General features: G+C 46.8%; 1 protein-coding gene across 11 annotated transcripts in view; it reads right to left on the reverse strand.

Annotated features, from left to right (window-relative positions):
- Positions 1-15,783, reverse strand: part of Trim9 (tripartite motif containing 9) — a 112,677-nt gene that overhangs the window by 28,358 nt on the left and 68,536 nt on the right. For all 11 annotated transcript variants that reach the window (XM_037210597.1, XM_028858588.2, XM_037210596.1 and 8 more), the window contains exons 4-5: positions 7,985-8,095; positions 6,572-6,725 (exon numbers count right to left, since the gene is read on the reverse strand). In XM_037210597.1, the coding sequence (XP_037066492.1) occupies positions 6,572-6,725; positions 7,985-8,095 (265 nt within the window). The remainder of the gene's footprint in view (positions 1-6,571; positions 6,726-7,984; positions 8,096-15,783) is intronic.

Below are 15,783 nucleotides of genomic sequence, written 5' to 3' on the forward strand. Positions count from 1 at the left end.
AATACACAATGCCTGATATAATTAAAACACTGGAGCTTCATTTTGAGTCCCCAGTAGGAAGACCGTAAAAGAAAAAATAGAAATAAAACTGTCACTAATGTTCAGATCTCAATATTGTCTCAGATTTAAACAGGAGGAGAATGAACAGAGTGGGTGGGGGTAGAGGGCTACACAGGGGCACTGGCATGTCCAAACTGGACTCCGCTGCGTGTCTGACTCTTTCTCCACGTGCTAAGAATTATATTTTTCCATTTTCATCTATTCCTTATTTAATCCGAAATGATGTATATAAAAAGCAAGCATGTCAAAGTTACAGCCACATTAGCTAAGGCTCAGGGTTGACATTTAGAAAAATGGATTTTTATGGTAGGTGTTAGGATACCCTATTTCATTTTATTAGATTTGAAATAAATAAATGGTCTACAGGAAATGCAAAGTGTTTTCAATCATTCTATAGTTTATAGGTTGGCCATGTATAGCACAACCGTTTCAGGGTTGATGTCCAAGAATGTTTTCTTTTATCGAAACGTTTGTGTCTGGGGCTTCCCTAACTGTTGTGGTCTTTGTGTCTTGTGTTCGTTCTGGGATATCTTCGGCCTTCCCTTTGTAATTGGTTTCTCCTGGTCTGATCACAGTTGTGGCACCTCATATTCTCCCGGCCTATAAACACAAACTACAGACTGAACGTTCCTTTGACCGAAGCACGCTGTCTCGCGTGCGTCTGTGGAAAGGCTGGTGGAGGGGAGGCTTGGGGCTCTGTTCCACATCAGGGCCTTCTGCTAATGTTCGCAAGGCTCATCATTTGAAGGCTGCTCGCTCCTTTTTAAAGTTCGTCTTCTTACTCTTCAGGTCAGGAACACTAAGAACCCTCCAGAATTTCCTCTGTGAAACGAACAGTAACGTGGTGAGGATAAGGGAGCTGGCTCACCACTCCCACACGGACCACAAACCCAAAGGGGTGGGTTCTGAATACTCGGGTGGTCAGAGGCTCGCATGCATCCCCCTATGGGATTTTTCACAGCCACCCTCTTCTTATCTCTGTCTCATAGACAAAGAAAGTGAAAGCTAGTTGTCACGGTTAACAAGTGGTGGGACTGGGACCCTGAAGTCTAGCAGGGCTGCCTCTGAGGCTGTGAGCTTGGCATGCCATCGGCTGCTCCTGCGGCTGGGGCTTGGGAGTTTTGTACTAGGGCCAAGTCTCCACATCTCATTCCAGATGTTTCTGTTTCTTATATTGTGGGTGGCTGTTTTCATTGTTGAAGTAGCTCCCATTCAGAGCTACAGTGGCCAGTGGGTGAAAAAAAAAAAAAAAGAAATAAAAAGGAAAGGAAAGGAACATGCCTGCTCCTAGGTATGGTGGAGAAGGTTGACTGTAGACACGTGGGAGAGCACAGCCCGAGCAGAGACATCTGGAACTGTCCAGGGTGGACATGACCCTGAGCCATGGGGGAAGAACAGGGAGGGAAGGGAGAGGGGAGAGAGGGGAAACAGGTGTAGCAGCCAGGAGGGCCCAAAGGTACAAGGAGCGTAGTAACCACAACGACTGGACTCCATGGGGAAGAGCCTCTGGGGGAAGGGCAGCCCAGCCCCTGGGCTGGAGACAGTTAGGGTAGGGGGTGGTGTGCCAGCCAGGAGGGCCCTGTCACACGTAGGGACTGAGGGAGGCAGGGAGAACCCGGCAGCCGGAGGCCACTTTGATATGTTTAACAGGCACCTCAGCCATTGGTCCCGGGTTTGAAACCTGACAGTCAGGAATGTCAGGGTACCACTGGTTCCTCTCTACAGTGGCTGAACAGTATGAATGACATTTGAGCTTCAGAGCAGTGCTTCTCAACCTGTGGGTTGTGACCCCCCCTGGAGTCGAATATCAGATATCCTACATGTCAGATATTTACAATTCATTACTGTAGAAAAATTACAATTGCGGAAGAGCAATGAAATAATTTTATGGTGGGGGATCACCACGGCATGAGGAACTGTATTAAAGGGTCTCAGCATCAGGAACGTTGAGAATCACTGACCTAGATAGAGGACATGCAGGGCATTCTAGAAAGTCATCACTGGTCCCCTAGAAAGGATGACTACCACACACGTCCCGAGAGCGTTCATTTCAGCCCCAAGCCCCTGCATGTGAACAGATTGCCTGTGCATCCGTGGGCGTTCCCCCGTCCCTGCCAACCCTCTCCTGCCGCTCTCTCCCTGAAACACAAGGAAGAGTCTGTGCAGATCGCTCTGTCCTTGACTATGACCTTGGAACACAACAAGGGCCGCTGCATTCCAGGGGAGTTAATGAAGATTAATACAGCCTCAGGGGAGGAAAGGCACTTAAAGGAATTAACAACCATTTACGCTAAAAGGCTGGTGGACTTTTAGGTCACAGCTTTGTCCCGGTGTGGGCTTCACGTGCAGACAATTGATTTTAGCAACTTGCCTTAAATGTTCTTTGCACACACACCATTCTTGGGTCATATTCTTCAGAGAAAGTAGCTGCCTGAAATCTGTTCTTACCCATACAGCAGAACCTTTGGAAGACTATGAAAGGACCTTGAAAACTCTATTCCCATGACCCAGGAGAGAGTGGACAATACCAACTGAGAATTTGGAAAAATATTCTTACAATGATCTCTAGTAAAAGCAGGAGACAAAACTTGGCATGTCATTTGTATATAGTTGAAGACAAGGACTCCAAACATTACTCCCAATGGCTTGGAAAGAAAGGTGAAGCCGTCTTCTAATCACGGGACAACTTAGCATGCCAGAACAATTCAGGCATCCGGACAACAAACAGTCCAGTGTTCTCTAGAGGGAGTTCACCTGCTCAGGTAACGGAGTCCTTAGCTAGTAAGGCAGTGATTCCAGAACATGAATTCTTGCTAAAGCAGCAGCTGCCTGGTGGACACTCCCAGCAGACCTGTCTGTCTTCTTCCACAGCAACAAAAGGAACATTTTCGACAAGATTTCAAAACCAGGAAGATTCGAAATTTTCTTGTCAAGAAACAAGCAGATATTTTCTGCATAACAATGTCAGAAGTTTAAATGTGTACTTTAAGTTACTTAAAAATATTTTGAGTGTCTACTGTACCTATGTAACATCGTTAGAAAGACATATCTAATGACATTGTTATGTCACAATGGTCCCATTATGTTAATATTATTCCAAATGCTATTTAATTTGGATCTTTTGTACTTGGGCTTAGGATGCAGTTTGGGGGGAATATTTTTACTGACAAGTTGTGAAAGGGTAGTTTATGAGATCGACTAAGAATTTCCTTAGAAAATGAGCACGCTAACAATACACCAGGAACAGCCATCTGTGTGCTAACAAATATCCCAAAGGTGATATATCCCAAAGGTGATGATGGTTCACCTGCAGCCAGTAAACAGATACTGCGTCACCAGCTTTGGCTTTTTCTTTTCATCACAAGTATCTGACAGGTAAAAATTATTCAGACTGAACAGGACCAGGCTCTCACTGAATTGATTAAACTTAATGAGCACAAAGCAAGATACATAAATTAACAAGGCGGCGAGAAAATAATCAAAAATGAATTAAATTAAGACCAAGTGTTAAACAGAAAATTTTCTCTCACACCAAATGGTCTTTTCTATTAATGTCATAAAGACTTGCTCTGAATGTCCTGCGTGTTGGGTCAGTTGCTGCATTTAGGGTGCTCTGCATTTTAGCCCTGGTGTGGTTGGTATTCTCTGTGCTGTGTGTGTACAGATATGAGCAGTGTGCACATAGAGCTTTCTCCACTCTTACCTCTGTGTGCACTGCTAAGTGAACAAGTAACTGTTCTTGGAAAGGAGGTCTGTGATGCCCAGCACACAGACCTCTGTGATGCCCAGCCCACAGACCTCAGTTCTCATCCTCGCTGCAGGAGCTGCATACTCCAGTCCTGGCCTGGACTCCACAGGGGGCAGATGGGTGGGCCAGACTCTAAGGGCAGTGAGTGTGGGAGCAGACTGCTCTGCCAGCCCACCAAAGCACATCAAAGCCAGGAGTGTTCCTACCTTCTGACGTCCCCTTCCTCCTGCTCTATTACCAAGGTGAATTGGGTTGGTGTGGTTTTTGCCCCTCTTCCAACAAAAGCCTTTCCATTGCCCTTTTATGATGTAGCTCCTCCCCCACACAACATGAGACCTAACTTTTCAGTGGTTTTATTTTGTTGAAAGGATTGCAGATAAACAGAGGCTGGCTGGGAGCAATTGACCTGAGGCTCTATGTTCTGCAAGACGTGGTTTAGTGACTTCACCATGTAGGTGTCAGAGAAAAATTTAAACACACACACACACACACACACACACGACTAAATGCATGAAGGAAAATGAGCTGTTTCTCAAAGAAGCTGCACTGGGAGGCACTAGTTCTGCAGGTCACCTTGGGGACGACCCTGGTGTGTTCTGAGGTTACTTCCTGGGGTGGGCCCCAGCTCTACCACCCTCTGTAACTTAGGCTTCCTGTGCTCCAAGTTCCTTGGCCGACTCCTAGAGCTGGGAGAATAAATAGAAGTGGAAAAAAAAATCACCTGCACTTGGGATAATGTCTGCTTGATTAAGAGTTCATAAGTGCCTCATTTTTTTTTTTTATTACAACAGAACATTTTAACTTACAATCTATATGTCACTTTGAAAGTTGGTTAAGGTGCCAGGCGGTGGTGGCGCACACCTTTAATCCCAGCACTCGGGGGCAGAGCCAGGCGGATCTCTGTGAGTTCGAGGCCAGCCTGCGCTACAGAGCGAGATCCAGGACGGGCACCAAAAACTACACAGAGAAACCCTGTCTCAAAAAACAAAACAAAACAAAACAAAACGAGGAAACTGAGACACCAAGAGTCATGAAAAGGAGATGTATGAGTGCCAAACACATGGATGAATTCAAATTCATCCACACGACAACAGCCCTAACAGTATTAAAACTTCTCTGGTTGGTTATAGGATTCTGTCTGATAAGCAGAAGCAGGTAGATTTCCCCCCTCCCCCTAACATATACAATCTGCAAAGCTTCTACTTTAAGGAATCATTTATTATGTGGATGCTTGAATTAAGAGGCGAACAATACAAATCAATTTCTCCAGCTAAGAAGAGATTTTACTTTTATTTTTAATTATGTGTATGTGTGTGGGTTTGTGTATGTGAAGGCAGTGCCCAAACAGGCCAGAAGGTGTTAGTTCCTCTAGAGCTGGAGTTTCAGGAAGCTTTGTGACCTGCCTCGTGTGGGTGCCTGGAATCAAACTCTGGCCCTCTGCAAGATCAGCAAGCATTCTTAATTGCTGAGCCTCCTCTGCAGCCCTGCAAACCATTGTTTCCATTTTTGGATTGTTTGAAAGGCTTAGTTCTACTTTGTTTGGCACAATGTCTCACTGTGTACCGCTTGTTGGCCTGGAATGGGCTATGTAGACCAGGCTATCTCAGAACTCACATGCCTCTGCCTCCTGAGTGCTGGGAGCAGGCAACAAGCCACCAGGCCTGGCCCAATCTCTTCAGTTTTCAAAAAATGGTCAGAAAGTGTTCAAATGGTCGAGTTGGAGGGCAGAGAAGTAGCTGTCGTGAGTCTGACTGTGGCTGGGGGCAAGGGGACTTGGAATGAAGGGCTGCCTTTCTGGTTAGTTCTTGAGACAGAATCTTACTAAGTAGTTCACGCTGGTCTAAAATCATGATCCTCCTGCCTCTGCCTCCTCATCGCTGGGGTCAGAGATCCCCACCTTTTCACCTGGCTTTGGAATAGTTCTTTATCTTGATTGTGGTGGTAGTTGTATGAATCTACATACGTCATGAACATGAAGTTAAAAAAATCAGAAATTGTCTTCAGATGGATTAATCTCATTGCCTTAAGAAATACCATTGCGTAGCTGGCTTGTGTTTTTAATCTTGAGTACTTACACTTCCTTTTGGTGCCCAACTTATAAACACAGAAACAAAAAACCTTAAAGTCTTCAAACAGACCTTGCCATATCCTTGAGTTCTATGAGCTAATCTTAAAGTTGATCGTTTTCATCCCTCCCTCAGGCTTCCAGCCAGCCTCTCAGACACTCATTCATCACTCAACGCCTGGTTTGCTTGCTCCACCCGCCCGAGAGGAAACGTTCTTTTCCATCCCAGATCTCCGTGATGTCTGACACTCTTTGGGGTTCACTTCTTGTGGGAAGGTCTCAGCTACGTACAGTGGCATACCCTTCTGACTGCCTCTGTGTATGTCAGTGGACGTCCTGACGTGTGAACTCTCCAGGGCTCCCCAAGAGTCAGGGGTTGAGTATATCTGAGTTTATCAGACCTGTTCAGCGTACACAGCTAAAAATGGAGGTGTTTTGTTCCCTGGCAGAGGTCAGAGTCCCTCTAGATTCTTCCTCTTCTGATTCTGATTTCTTCTTTTTTATTCTAATATTGTCTTATTTGGAGCTTGCTTTGTAGACCAGGCTGGCCTTGAACTCACAGATGTGCCTGTCTCTGCCTCCTGAGTGCTGGGATTATAGGAGTGCACCACCACGCCCAGCAGCAAGCAGTGGGTCACTGCTGAGCCCGTTCCCCCAGCCCCGCTCTGGACGGTATACCCTTCGCCCCGAGGACCCACCTTTCACTTGCACGAAGTCCAGCTGGTGAATGGATTGCAGCAGGGGACTGTTGTCCAGGCTCAGGTCGAAGTCCGTGGTCATCCTGGGGGTGAGTGTGCCTTTCCCCCACTGGTCCTCAGTCAAGTGGACTCGCCTTATGAGGGCGTCTGAAATCTAACCACATCAAAGACCACAGCCTGAGAGACACAAACTCACCTTCACTACTCCTGGGCTCTGTAAGCGTTTCCACCAAACTGCGAGGACCTCAAGTCCCTCCCATCTCAGTGTGCTGGGTGAGAAAGACTGTGTCATGACTAGGGTAGCCCACAGTTTCTGAAGAAAATCCGAACATTTTTGTTTTAAGCCAGAAGGAGGCCCTTATAAATAATTAGAACCTTTAATTAATAGACGTGCCTGGAATATGCTCATGCATTTATTACTGAGCTTTCAAATGCTGATAGTTCCGAAGAATATGATACAATGGAAACCAGTTTATCCTACAAGACCAAAGGCTCTACCCTTCTGTTTGAAGGTGTGGGCAGCCAGAGAAAATTTGGCAGTGAGGTATGCAAGCCAAGAGGCTGCTACACACCCCCGTCCATCTTAAGTACACCATCTTCACGTGACTCTCCCGTGATTCTTTGGAAGAGATCTCTCTCATTTCTTACATTCAGTCCCATCTGTTGCTCTCGGCTGGCTGCAGAGCACGAATTGGAAGAGATCTGCATGCCCTAGCTGGGTTAAAAAGCTCCTTGTCATTGGTATGAAAAAATGTAAGAAAACCCCAGGTTACAGTGTAGCACTTTATAATTGACGATGAAAAAGAAATCCCCCCCCCCCCGGGCGGTGGTGGCGCACGCCTTTAATCCCAGCACTGGGGAGGCAGAGCCAGGCGGATCTCTGTGAGTTCGAGGCCAGCCTGGGCTACCAAGTGAGCTCCAGGAAAGGCGCAAAACTACACAGAGAAACCCTGTCTCGAAAAACCAAAAAAAAAAAAAAAAAAAAAAAAAAAAAGAAATCCCCCAACCAAACGACCCCTCTAGTACCACTGAAAAAAATACTGGGCTTACTGAGCAGGAGGAGGGGGCAGCAAGGTTGGGACTTTGCATACAAGGACTTCTCCTGACAAAACTGTTAGGGAGAAGGCCCCATTCTCAGGCAAGGCAATACTCTCCTCTTTGGAGGAAATTTCACGATTAAGCGCACAGAACAAAAGCGCCCATGCCCTTCTCAGACTCGTAGCATAGGCTGCCAGAGACTTCCGGGAAGCCAGTGTTCTGCATCAGGCTCTCCCCCCCCCCACCCGGCACTCACAGATTATGCAGGTAGGTTCTGCTATTGAGGGGCACATGCTGCCGGATGTCCCATCTGTGTGTCCTGCACTCAGTGCTATGGGACATCTGAAGTCGGAAGCAGAACTAGTCAACACTGACCTGCAGGAAGCCACTGGGATCATTCTCCTTGATCACTTCCAAGCAGTACTCCATGAGGCCCGTGGTCTGACGCAGTTTCACTGTGCAGTGAGAGATCTGGTCCCGAACCACCTGAGGGTGGGGAGGGAACAGAAAGATAGACGCAAAATGGCAGGAGGTAGAAGAGAGGCACCCTGGGACTTGGGAAACCTCCCTCAAAGCGGAATCCACTCTCTGCATGGCCAATGGCTCTGGCCTACAGATGTGGGAGGTCTTTACAGGAAATGGCTAACAACAGGACCCTTCAGAAAAGATTATGGGTCAGGATACTGAGGTTAGAGCTCTGTGAATCTGATGACTTTGGTGCATTAAGGTCTTGCACAGGATCCTGCAGACATCCTTCTCTGTGAAGTGGACCCTCCTGTGAGGGTCATGGGGTGAAGGCATGAGCTGTCTGTAAGGGGGCAACAGCTTCCACATGGGGTGGCTGCATGGCTCCTGGCAGTGCTCTCCCTCTTTCCTGGTCTCTCTTCTGTAGGATGTCACCACCTGAACCCCAAGGACATTCCTCTGAGTCTCGTCTAGGGTGGATGGGAGAGGACCACCGAGGTGGAGCCTGCACAGCATTGAGAGGATGCAGCAGGTGGGTTACAGAAAGATGGCGGACGCAGTCAGGGTGACCTGTGGAGAGTGCCTTTCCAGTCGGCCCTGATTGTTGACCCGTGAGTCTGCTTTAGACTCCGTGGACTTTTCTCCAGCACGCATTCTGCCTCCAGGGTCTTCTTTACCCAGTGACAAAGGCGTGGAATTTCTCCCATTGGAGGTGGTCACCTTGTGACCTTTGCACAGTGACCTGAATCCTGAGTGGCATTTGAAAAAGGGAATGAGAGCTCAGATTTCCCGTGAACCTCAGACATTTGCCTCTTTGGTATTTATACAACTTTGCCAAAGCTCCAAAATTCCAGTACTTTGGATTTTATGTATGATGTGAAAAATGTTAATAGTTATTTAAGACTTTGCCTTCCTTCTTTTCATTTTTGATTCCCAGTTTACTTTCCACTAAGGAGTATTACTCCTGTTTCCCGAAAGAGTCAGGAAATAGATGAAAACCACCTGAGCAACCTGATATAAAAACCTGAAGTACTTGGATATTTCCTTTCAGTTTTCCTCTGGCACCAGACTTATTTATAGTTGCAATCTCAGCATTTGACATGTTACCTCCCCACACTCAATACTGTATCATAGGAACTTGCCATATTGTTGCCATCGGTAAATGCTATTGGCTGTGTAAATATCCCAGTGAGTGAGTAGTGACAATTATTCCTGCTCCTCTGTTTCGGGGCATTTAATATCTTCCTAGTTTTCTATTAGCCCATTTGCTCGCTTCTGGCTTTTATTCTTGCACTGTAATAATTTTATTGCTTGCATGTACTGGAATAAGAATACCATTCAATACTCTAAAATCCTGTACCTGCCTTTAAATTTCCCCTCTTGAGGAAGGTTGATTTGGGGCTGTCTGAGTGTGGGGCTCTTTGCCCACCCCCCGAGAAGTTCAGTGTTCTGCCCAAGAGCTGGTGATTCTACAGGCCTGCAGAACAGGGATGGGCTCCTCTCCCCAGGACTGATTTTGTTCATCTTGTTATATTTTCACCCGCCATCCCACCAGTCAGAACAGTGGGAACCACTGCCCAAAATGAGGTAACAGGGTCTCGGGACAATGTGTTTTTTTTTTTTTGGGTGGGGGGGTGGCGGTTACTGTTATTGACCTCTAGTTTCTGAACTAAGATTCCCTGCCTTACGGAGATCAGCCAAGTAATTAGATCTTTTAAGAGTGTAATCACTTTGTAAGATCTAAAAGTCTTCTTGATTTTTAATGAAAACATTTGCATGATTGTGCATGGCGTGCATCCATTCACATGTGTGCACCTGTGCATACGGAGGCCAGAGGTTGATGTCAGATGTCTTCCTGGACCGCTCTCCACCTTATATGTTGAGACAGACTCTCTCGCCTGAACCCAGAAATCATCAGCTCAGGTAGACTAGCTAGCTTGCTCTAGGGCATCCACCGTCTGCCACCCAAGTTGCTACTATTAGAAGCCAACCACCACACCCACCCAGCACTTTTTGTGGGTGCTGGGGACCGGAGCTCTGGTGTTCACGCTTGCACATCAAAGTCCTTTACCCATTAAGCTGTGTCTTCAGCCCCAGTGATGAGACTGTATTTTCTCCTCTGGTCAAGTCTTTTCTCAGCTTTTTTACTAATTAGCTCTCTGGCCAGGCTGTTCTTTCTACTTTTTATTGTTCTGTATTTTTGCTCTGATGGTTTGTTGAAGTTGGTTCCTAGGAAGCAAGGCTGGTTTTTTTGTTTTTTTTGTTTTTCTTGGTTTTTCTCTTGGAGTTACACATTTTTGGACTTGGATGCTGGTGCCCCAGAGAACCATTTGGCACACTGTGTTCGCCGCTTTCTTATTGCAAGTCACAGGAGTGACACAAATAGGTCCTGGGAGAACATCCCCCACCCTCACCCTGCTTTCATCGGCACTAGAGCCTAACCCAGTTCCCACGGGACAGTGGATTGGTCTGTAGCCCATGGTTCCAGGGGAAACGTTGAGAATTTTATCAGAAGAGCTGGGGTCTCTGCAAGACGGTGGGTACCTATTGATCATGTGTGCAGGTTTATTTTGACAAGTGTCAGAAGTAATGAGGGTCCAGCACCTATTTGGAGAAGGACAGTCTGAAAAGGGCCTGTTGTTTCCTGGACTCCCGGGCTTTTTCAGTAGCTCAGAGCCACCCAGGAGAGTGGATCCCCACAGAGAAGACTTGTTCTGACCACACTCCATCTGCATTAATGAGAGGTCAACTGCCTCCTCCGGCAGCCGGTGTGGTATAACCCGCAGTGAGGGCTGGTGTTACGGAAGAGGATTCTACTCTTTTAACCAGCTTTGAAGAAGATAAGTCCCTGCTCCTGACTTCCATTTACCTCTCCATTTTTCACGGGTCTTTAATTTTTCCCCTTTATTTATTCTTCTGAATAGCTTTTTAAGGTATTAAATCTTAATAGATTTTAAATCATGTTTTAAATTTATTTAAGACATTTTTTTATTCATTTTCTTCTGAATAACTTTAAATCATACTCCCCTCGTGGATGCTGAAGGGCTGTCACTCATAAATCATCAGTCTGAGTAAATGATAACATTCTTTCTCCTATTTCATTCTTTAAACATAATCGGTTACTTTCTATTACAGTTGAATACCTTCCCCACCACACACGGTAATCCCCTAGTGCATCTTACTTGTCCTGTTCCACCTAAGGCACACGCACTTTCAAGACTCAAGTCTGCAGGATTTGTGCGCCATCATTTTTTGCTGATTTGTGGGGAAGTTTCTGTGCACCCACCCAGTAACTGAGGACGCTCTGAACTGCATCTCTGAGTTACAAGTGATGAGCTCAGGTTTGATATTTTCAGTTAAACAGAGAATGGGCTGTATACCATCATTCTCCTACAGAGTTTCAGGCAAATGTTTTCCCCCTATCTCCAATTCCACATTCTGTGCGAATGTCTGAATGTACCTGACAGGGGTTTTTAACAAAGACAAGTTTGAGGCTTTGAGTTTTTTATTTAAGAAAAGAATCATTTAGGCCTATTAAGCAAGTAAAACATACACCTGTTTTAGGGAGAGCTTGGGATTTTAACAGTGAAGCTGTGAGTTTTCTGTTCTAACGTGTGAATGCCACTCACAGTCTTATCGATAAACATTGGAATATGCGAAGCTTAGTTTTGGTGTATAGAAGATTGTATCCTGGCATAGAGAGGTAAATGGAGGGAAAAGCCCAGGCCCTGGGAAGAGAAGGATTTGGTGACATTCTCTCCACGCAGGAGAACCTTTACCAGGGGTGGTGGCCACCTCAGCGTGCTGCATCAGGGAGTTTTGCAGGATGTGGTGCGGAGCTCTATGGGGTGATTCTGCCATCCCCATGCAGTGAGTCTTCTTGAGGAAGAGGACTCACCCCTGTCTGGGCAAAGGGCATCCGAGGCAGCCCGAGCCCGCCCTTCACTGGCATTGCCAGAGTGGGCTGGGGTATTCAAAAGGGTGTTCCATATTTGTGGAGGGGCCCCGGCTGTGTGTGGGCATCCTGATGATTCTGTGGGGAGGCTGGGAACTCTACACAGACCTTTTCAGCTTTATTCACACATGGTGGGAAACGGGGTGGGAAATGGGGGACCGTAGAACTTGCCCAGTGAAACTCTGGAGGGAATTCTGCGCTAACGATGGCCTTACATCAGTGATGCTTGTGGTTACGTTATCAGTGTTGACCCCTCTCAACGTGGGTAAAGGTTTCGAATTGTTCCAGGTGCTCAGTTTTTACACAGGCCTTCACTCCAATGTCCTGTCTAATTCCCTGCCTTCATTTATTGCATTCACCACACTAGGCTGGTGCTTAGCTGGGATGAATCACATGTCCTTGCTGACAGTGACTGGACCTAATTACTAATATTTTCCTTGGGAGTGTGATTCTATTTCTTTTCTTTCTCCCATTCCTTAGTCAAAGGGTCATCTGCTGGGTAACAGTGGAAAAATAGCCCAATTCAGCAGTTTTGTAAGCCAGTACCGCTCATGATGGAGGCTTTCCTGCTTCGGGACATGGCCAGATAATGAACTGTCTTAAAAAATAATGGGAACATGGCATGGTGAAGAACAACAAATGCCATGATGGAATATTGGTGACTGTTCTAACAAGTCTACTGGTACAGCAGTTCCGGATGGAAGCATACTACACACAACCATGGGGGGCACATGGGAGTCCCCCACAAATATTGAGTTCTATAACCCAGTAAGCTTTATCTCCACAGCCTAGATATGTCAAATCATATCAAACTATATAAGCATTAAACATTAGATTCACCCCCTCCCCAACTGTGGACAACCATGTCTATTACTTCCAAAGGATCTTACTGTTGTAAGGTAACAAGAGGATACATATCAACATGTACTATTGAATATGGATCATTAAAATGCCAGAGAGAGAGAGAGAGAGAGAGAGACAGAGAGAGAGAGACAGAGAGAGAGAGAGACAGACAGACACACACACAGAGACAGACAGACACACACACATACACAGAGAGAGCGACAGACAGACAGACAGACACACACACACACAGAGACAGACAGACAACAGACAGACAGACAGACAGACAGACACACACACACAGAGACAGACAGACAACAGACAGACAGACAGACACACACACACGCGATGCTTTTAGAATGAATTCAAGTTTTGAAAGTATTATAGACAAAATTAACTCCCAGGTAATACTTTGAACTTCTCAAAAGAAAATAGAAATATGTAAGTTTTGTAAAATAAAAACTATAAATCTCATTAATGGCACATTTTAATGTTGTCACAGATTCCCTGTGAGGGTGGCAGGAACAGGGGGGACAGGGGGGCCCTTATTGAGCAGAACAGGACCTGGGAAGGATGGTAATATAGCATCTGGGAAGCATAACATTGTTCACAAAGAATAATGGCCTGTGGTTAATTCTGTCTATGAACAGTGCGTATTGAAAATAAGTTCTTAGAAATACATCTTCAGTGTGATAAATGAGGCTATAATTCCACTTATTCTTTCAGTAACAGAGGTGAAAGTTAAACTTGGGCACTGTGCTAAGTACTTTTCAGTGCTCCATATTGAACACAGTCTTAAGTGGTTTGCGGTGTCTCAGACCGAGCACTGTACCGAGTACTCAAATCATTTCTCATATTGAGTACTGTGATAAATACTTTCCCATAGCCCGGGAGGTGAGAACAGTACTCTACCTATCTGCATTCTAGCTCACATGCAGAGAAAAGAAACTGAGCCACAGAATCCTCCAGAGTTAGAGACACCGTGACAAGTGTGACGTCTCCCCCAGTCTGGTCTCTGTAACACAGAATCTGGGCTTTTCCCCACCCGACTCCATCTTCATCCTCTCACCAGGACCCTTTCATCTCTTCAGGCTGGTAGTGCTCTCAGAGGAGAGCGGGAGCAGAGTACTAAGACCCATAAATACATACTGGCTTCCCAGCATCCTATGCCTTTCGAATTGCACACACACACACACACACACACACACACACACACACACACACACACACACACACCGCCTCTTTATCAGCCAAGACCAGCCCTTGGAAACAGAAGAACATGAGATAATTGCCACACAGCCAACAAAGAAGGCCGTGCTGTGCTTGGTGAGGGTGTCCTTAAATGGCCAGCCTCCCCTCACATGTCTCATACCGACAAAAACAACAAGAAAGGGAACAGGCAGAGACAAAAGAAGAGCCGTGGAGGCTGGTGTCAGTAGCTATGGTAGCAATGGCATGGGTAGCTGTCTTTAGAAGTGACGACGACGACGGATACAATTGGCTGAAAATGGCAGAGATGCATCGTAGAGACAGAAGACAGAACAGCTTTGCCGCCGCCGAGGGCGACGATCGGCCACCTGTCTCTTTTCATCGTCCTCCAAAGTCTGAACAGGGTGAAAGGAGGGCACCAGTGTCTCATGCCCAGTAGGCCTGTGGCATCTGTGTGGCCTGCAGCACAGTCCTCCTTGACAAGGGCTGTCATGGGGAAGATGAGGACAGCAGGCGGCAGGAGGGCAATGAGGGCCCAGGGGTATGGTAGACGTCATTCCTGAGCATCGACTGCGTCCTGAGCGTCAACCTACTGCACAGGCACCAAGCAAGGGGCACAGGGGCCTGTGATGTCCTCCGCTGCTTGCCGACGTGACATGGATGGATGATAGGTTCCCAATCTTCGATTCCCTCTTCCATGGAGATGGCTGGCCTCTGTCTCTCCCATAGAGAACAGCTAGAGTCACCTCTACAGTGACTACTCAGCATCACAAGCCACTCGCTGTGTTCGCCGCTATGGTACCAGTGTTTACAGTGTCTGGTAAAAAGAGACTCCATTGAGAAAAGGTGGACATTTTACAGCTGGGTCCTGAGACACTTGCCCCGGTTCTCAGCAGGGTAACTAACTCCAGCTGTCCAGCTCACGCTGCAAAGGCAGCCACATATTCTGCTCATCTCATGTGGCTTAGATGGCAGTTTGAAGCAAGGTCTAGTGTCACAGGCTGTGGGCACAGCTATTCTAGAAGCAGAGGCAGAAGGGTCACAGGTTCAAGGCCCGCTTATGCGAGAGTGTGTTCAAAGCCAGCCTGGGCAATTCATCAAGACTCAAAATTTTAAAAGGAGGGAGTATGGGCAGTATAGATCAGTGGTAGAGCGCTTGCTTTGTGTATGTGAGGCCTTAGGTTCAGTCCTCAATAACATACACACAGAGACACAGACACAGATACACACTCACACACACACACACACACACACACACACACACACACACACACACACAATGCCCCAAATGCACAGGCTATTCTGAGGATTGCTATAGAAGTAAATTTCTGCATTTCTATAGGAAGTGGCAGTCACTTCGCGATGTCAGAGCAGGAGACGGCAGCAGACATTCTCCATCAGTCTTGGGGACTGGCTGACTGGCCAGGTCACCGTCATCCTCCCCTGGCAGCTCTCCTCCTACAGGCAGGAATGCAGTGGCCATTGACACACACCACCCACAGCGCGGGCAGCTAGGGTGCTCTGTGACTGTTAGAGCAGCCAGTGTGGTCTTGACCTTACAGTGTTGATGGTACTGACCAGTTCTCGCCCAGAAGCCTGCTGCTCACTGTGCTGGAGCCATCCGTGGGCAACGCTCATTGCCTCCATAAGGTCAAGGCTCATCCTGAGTCACAGCAGTGTCCCTCCCCTCCTCTGTGTTCCT

This window comes from Peromyscus leucopus, chromosome 14, assembly GCF_004664715.2.
Source record: "Peromyscus leucopus breed LL Stock chromosome 14, UCI_PerLeu_2.1, whole genome shotgun sequence".
NCBI lineage: Eukaryota > Metazoa > Chordata > Mammalia > Rodentia > Cricetidae > Peromyscus > Peromyscus leucopus.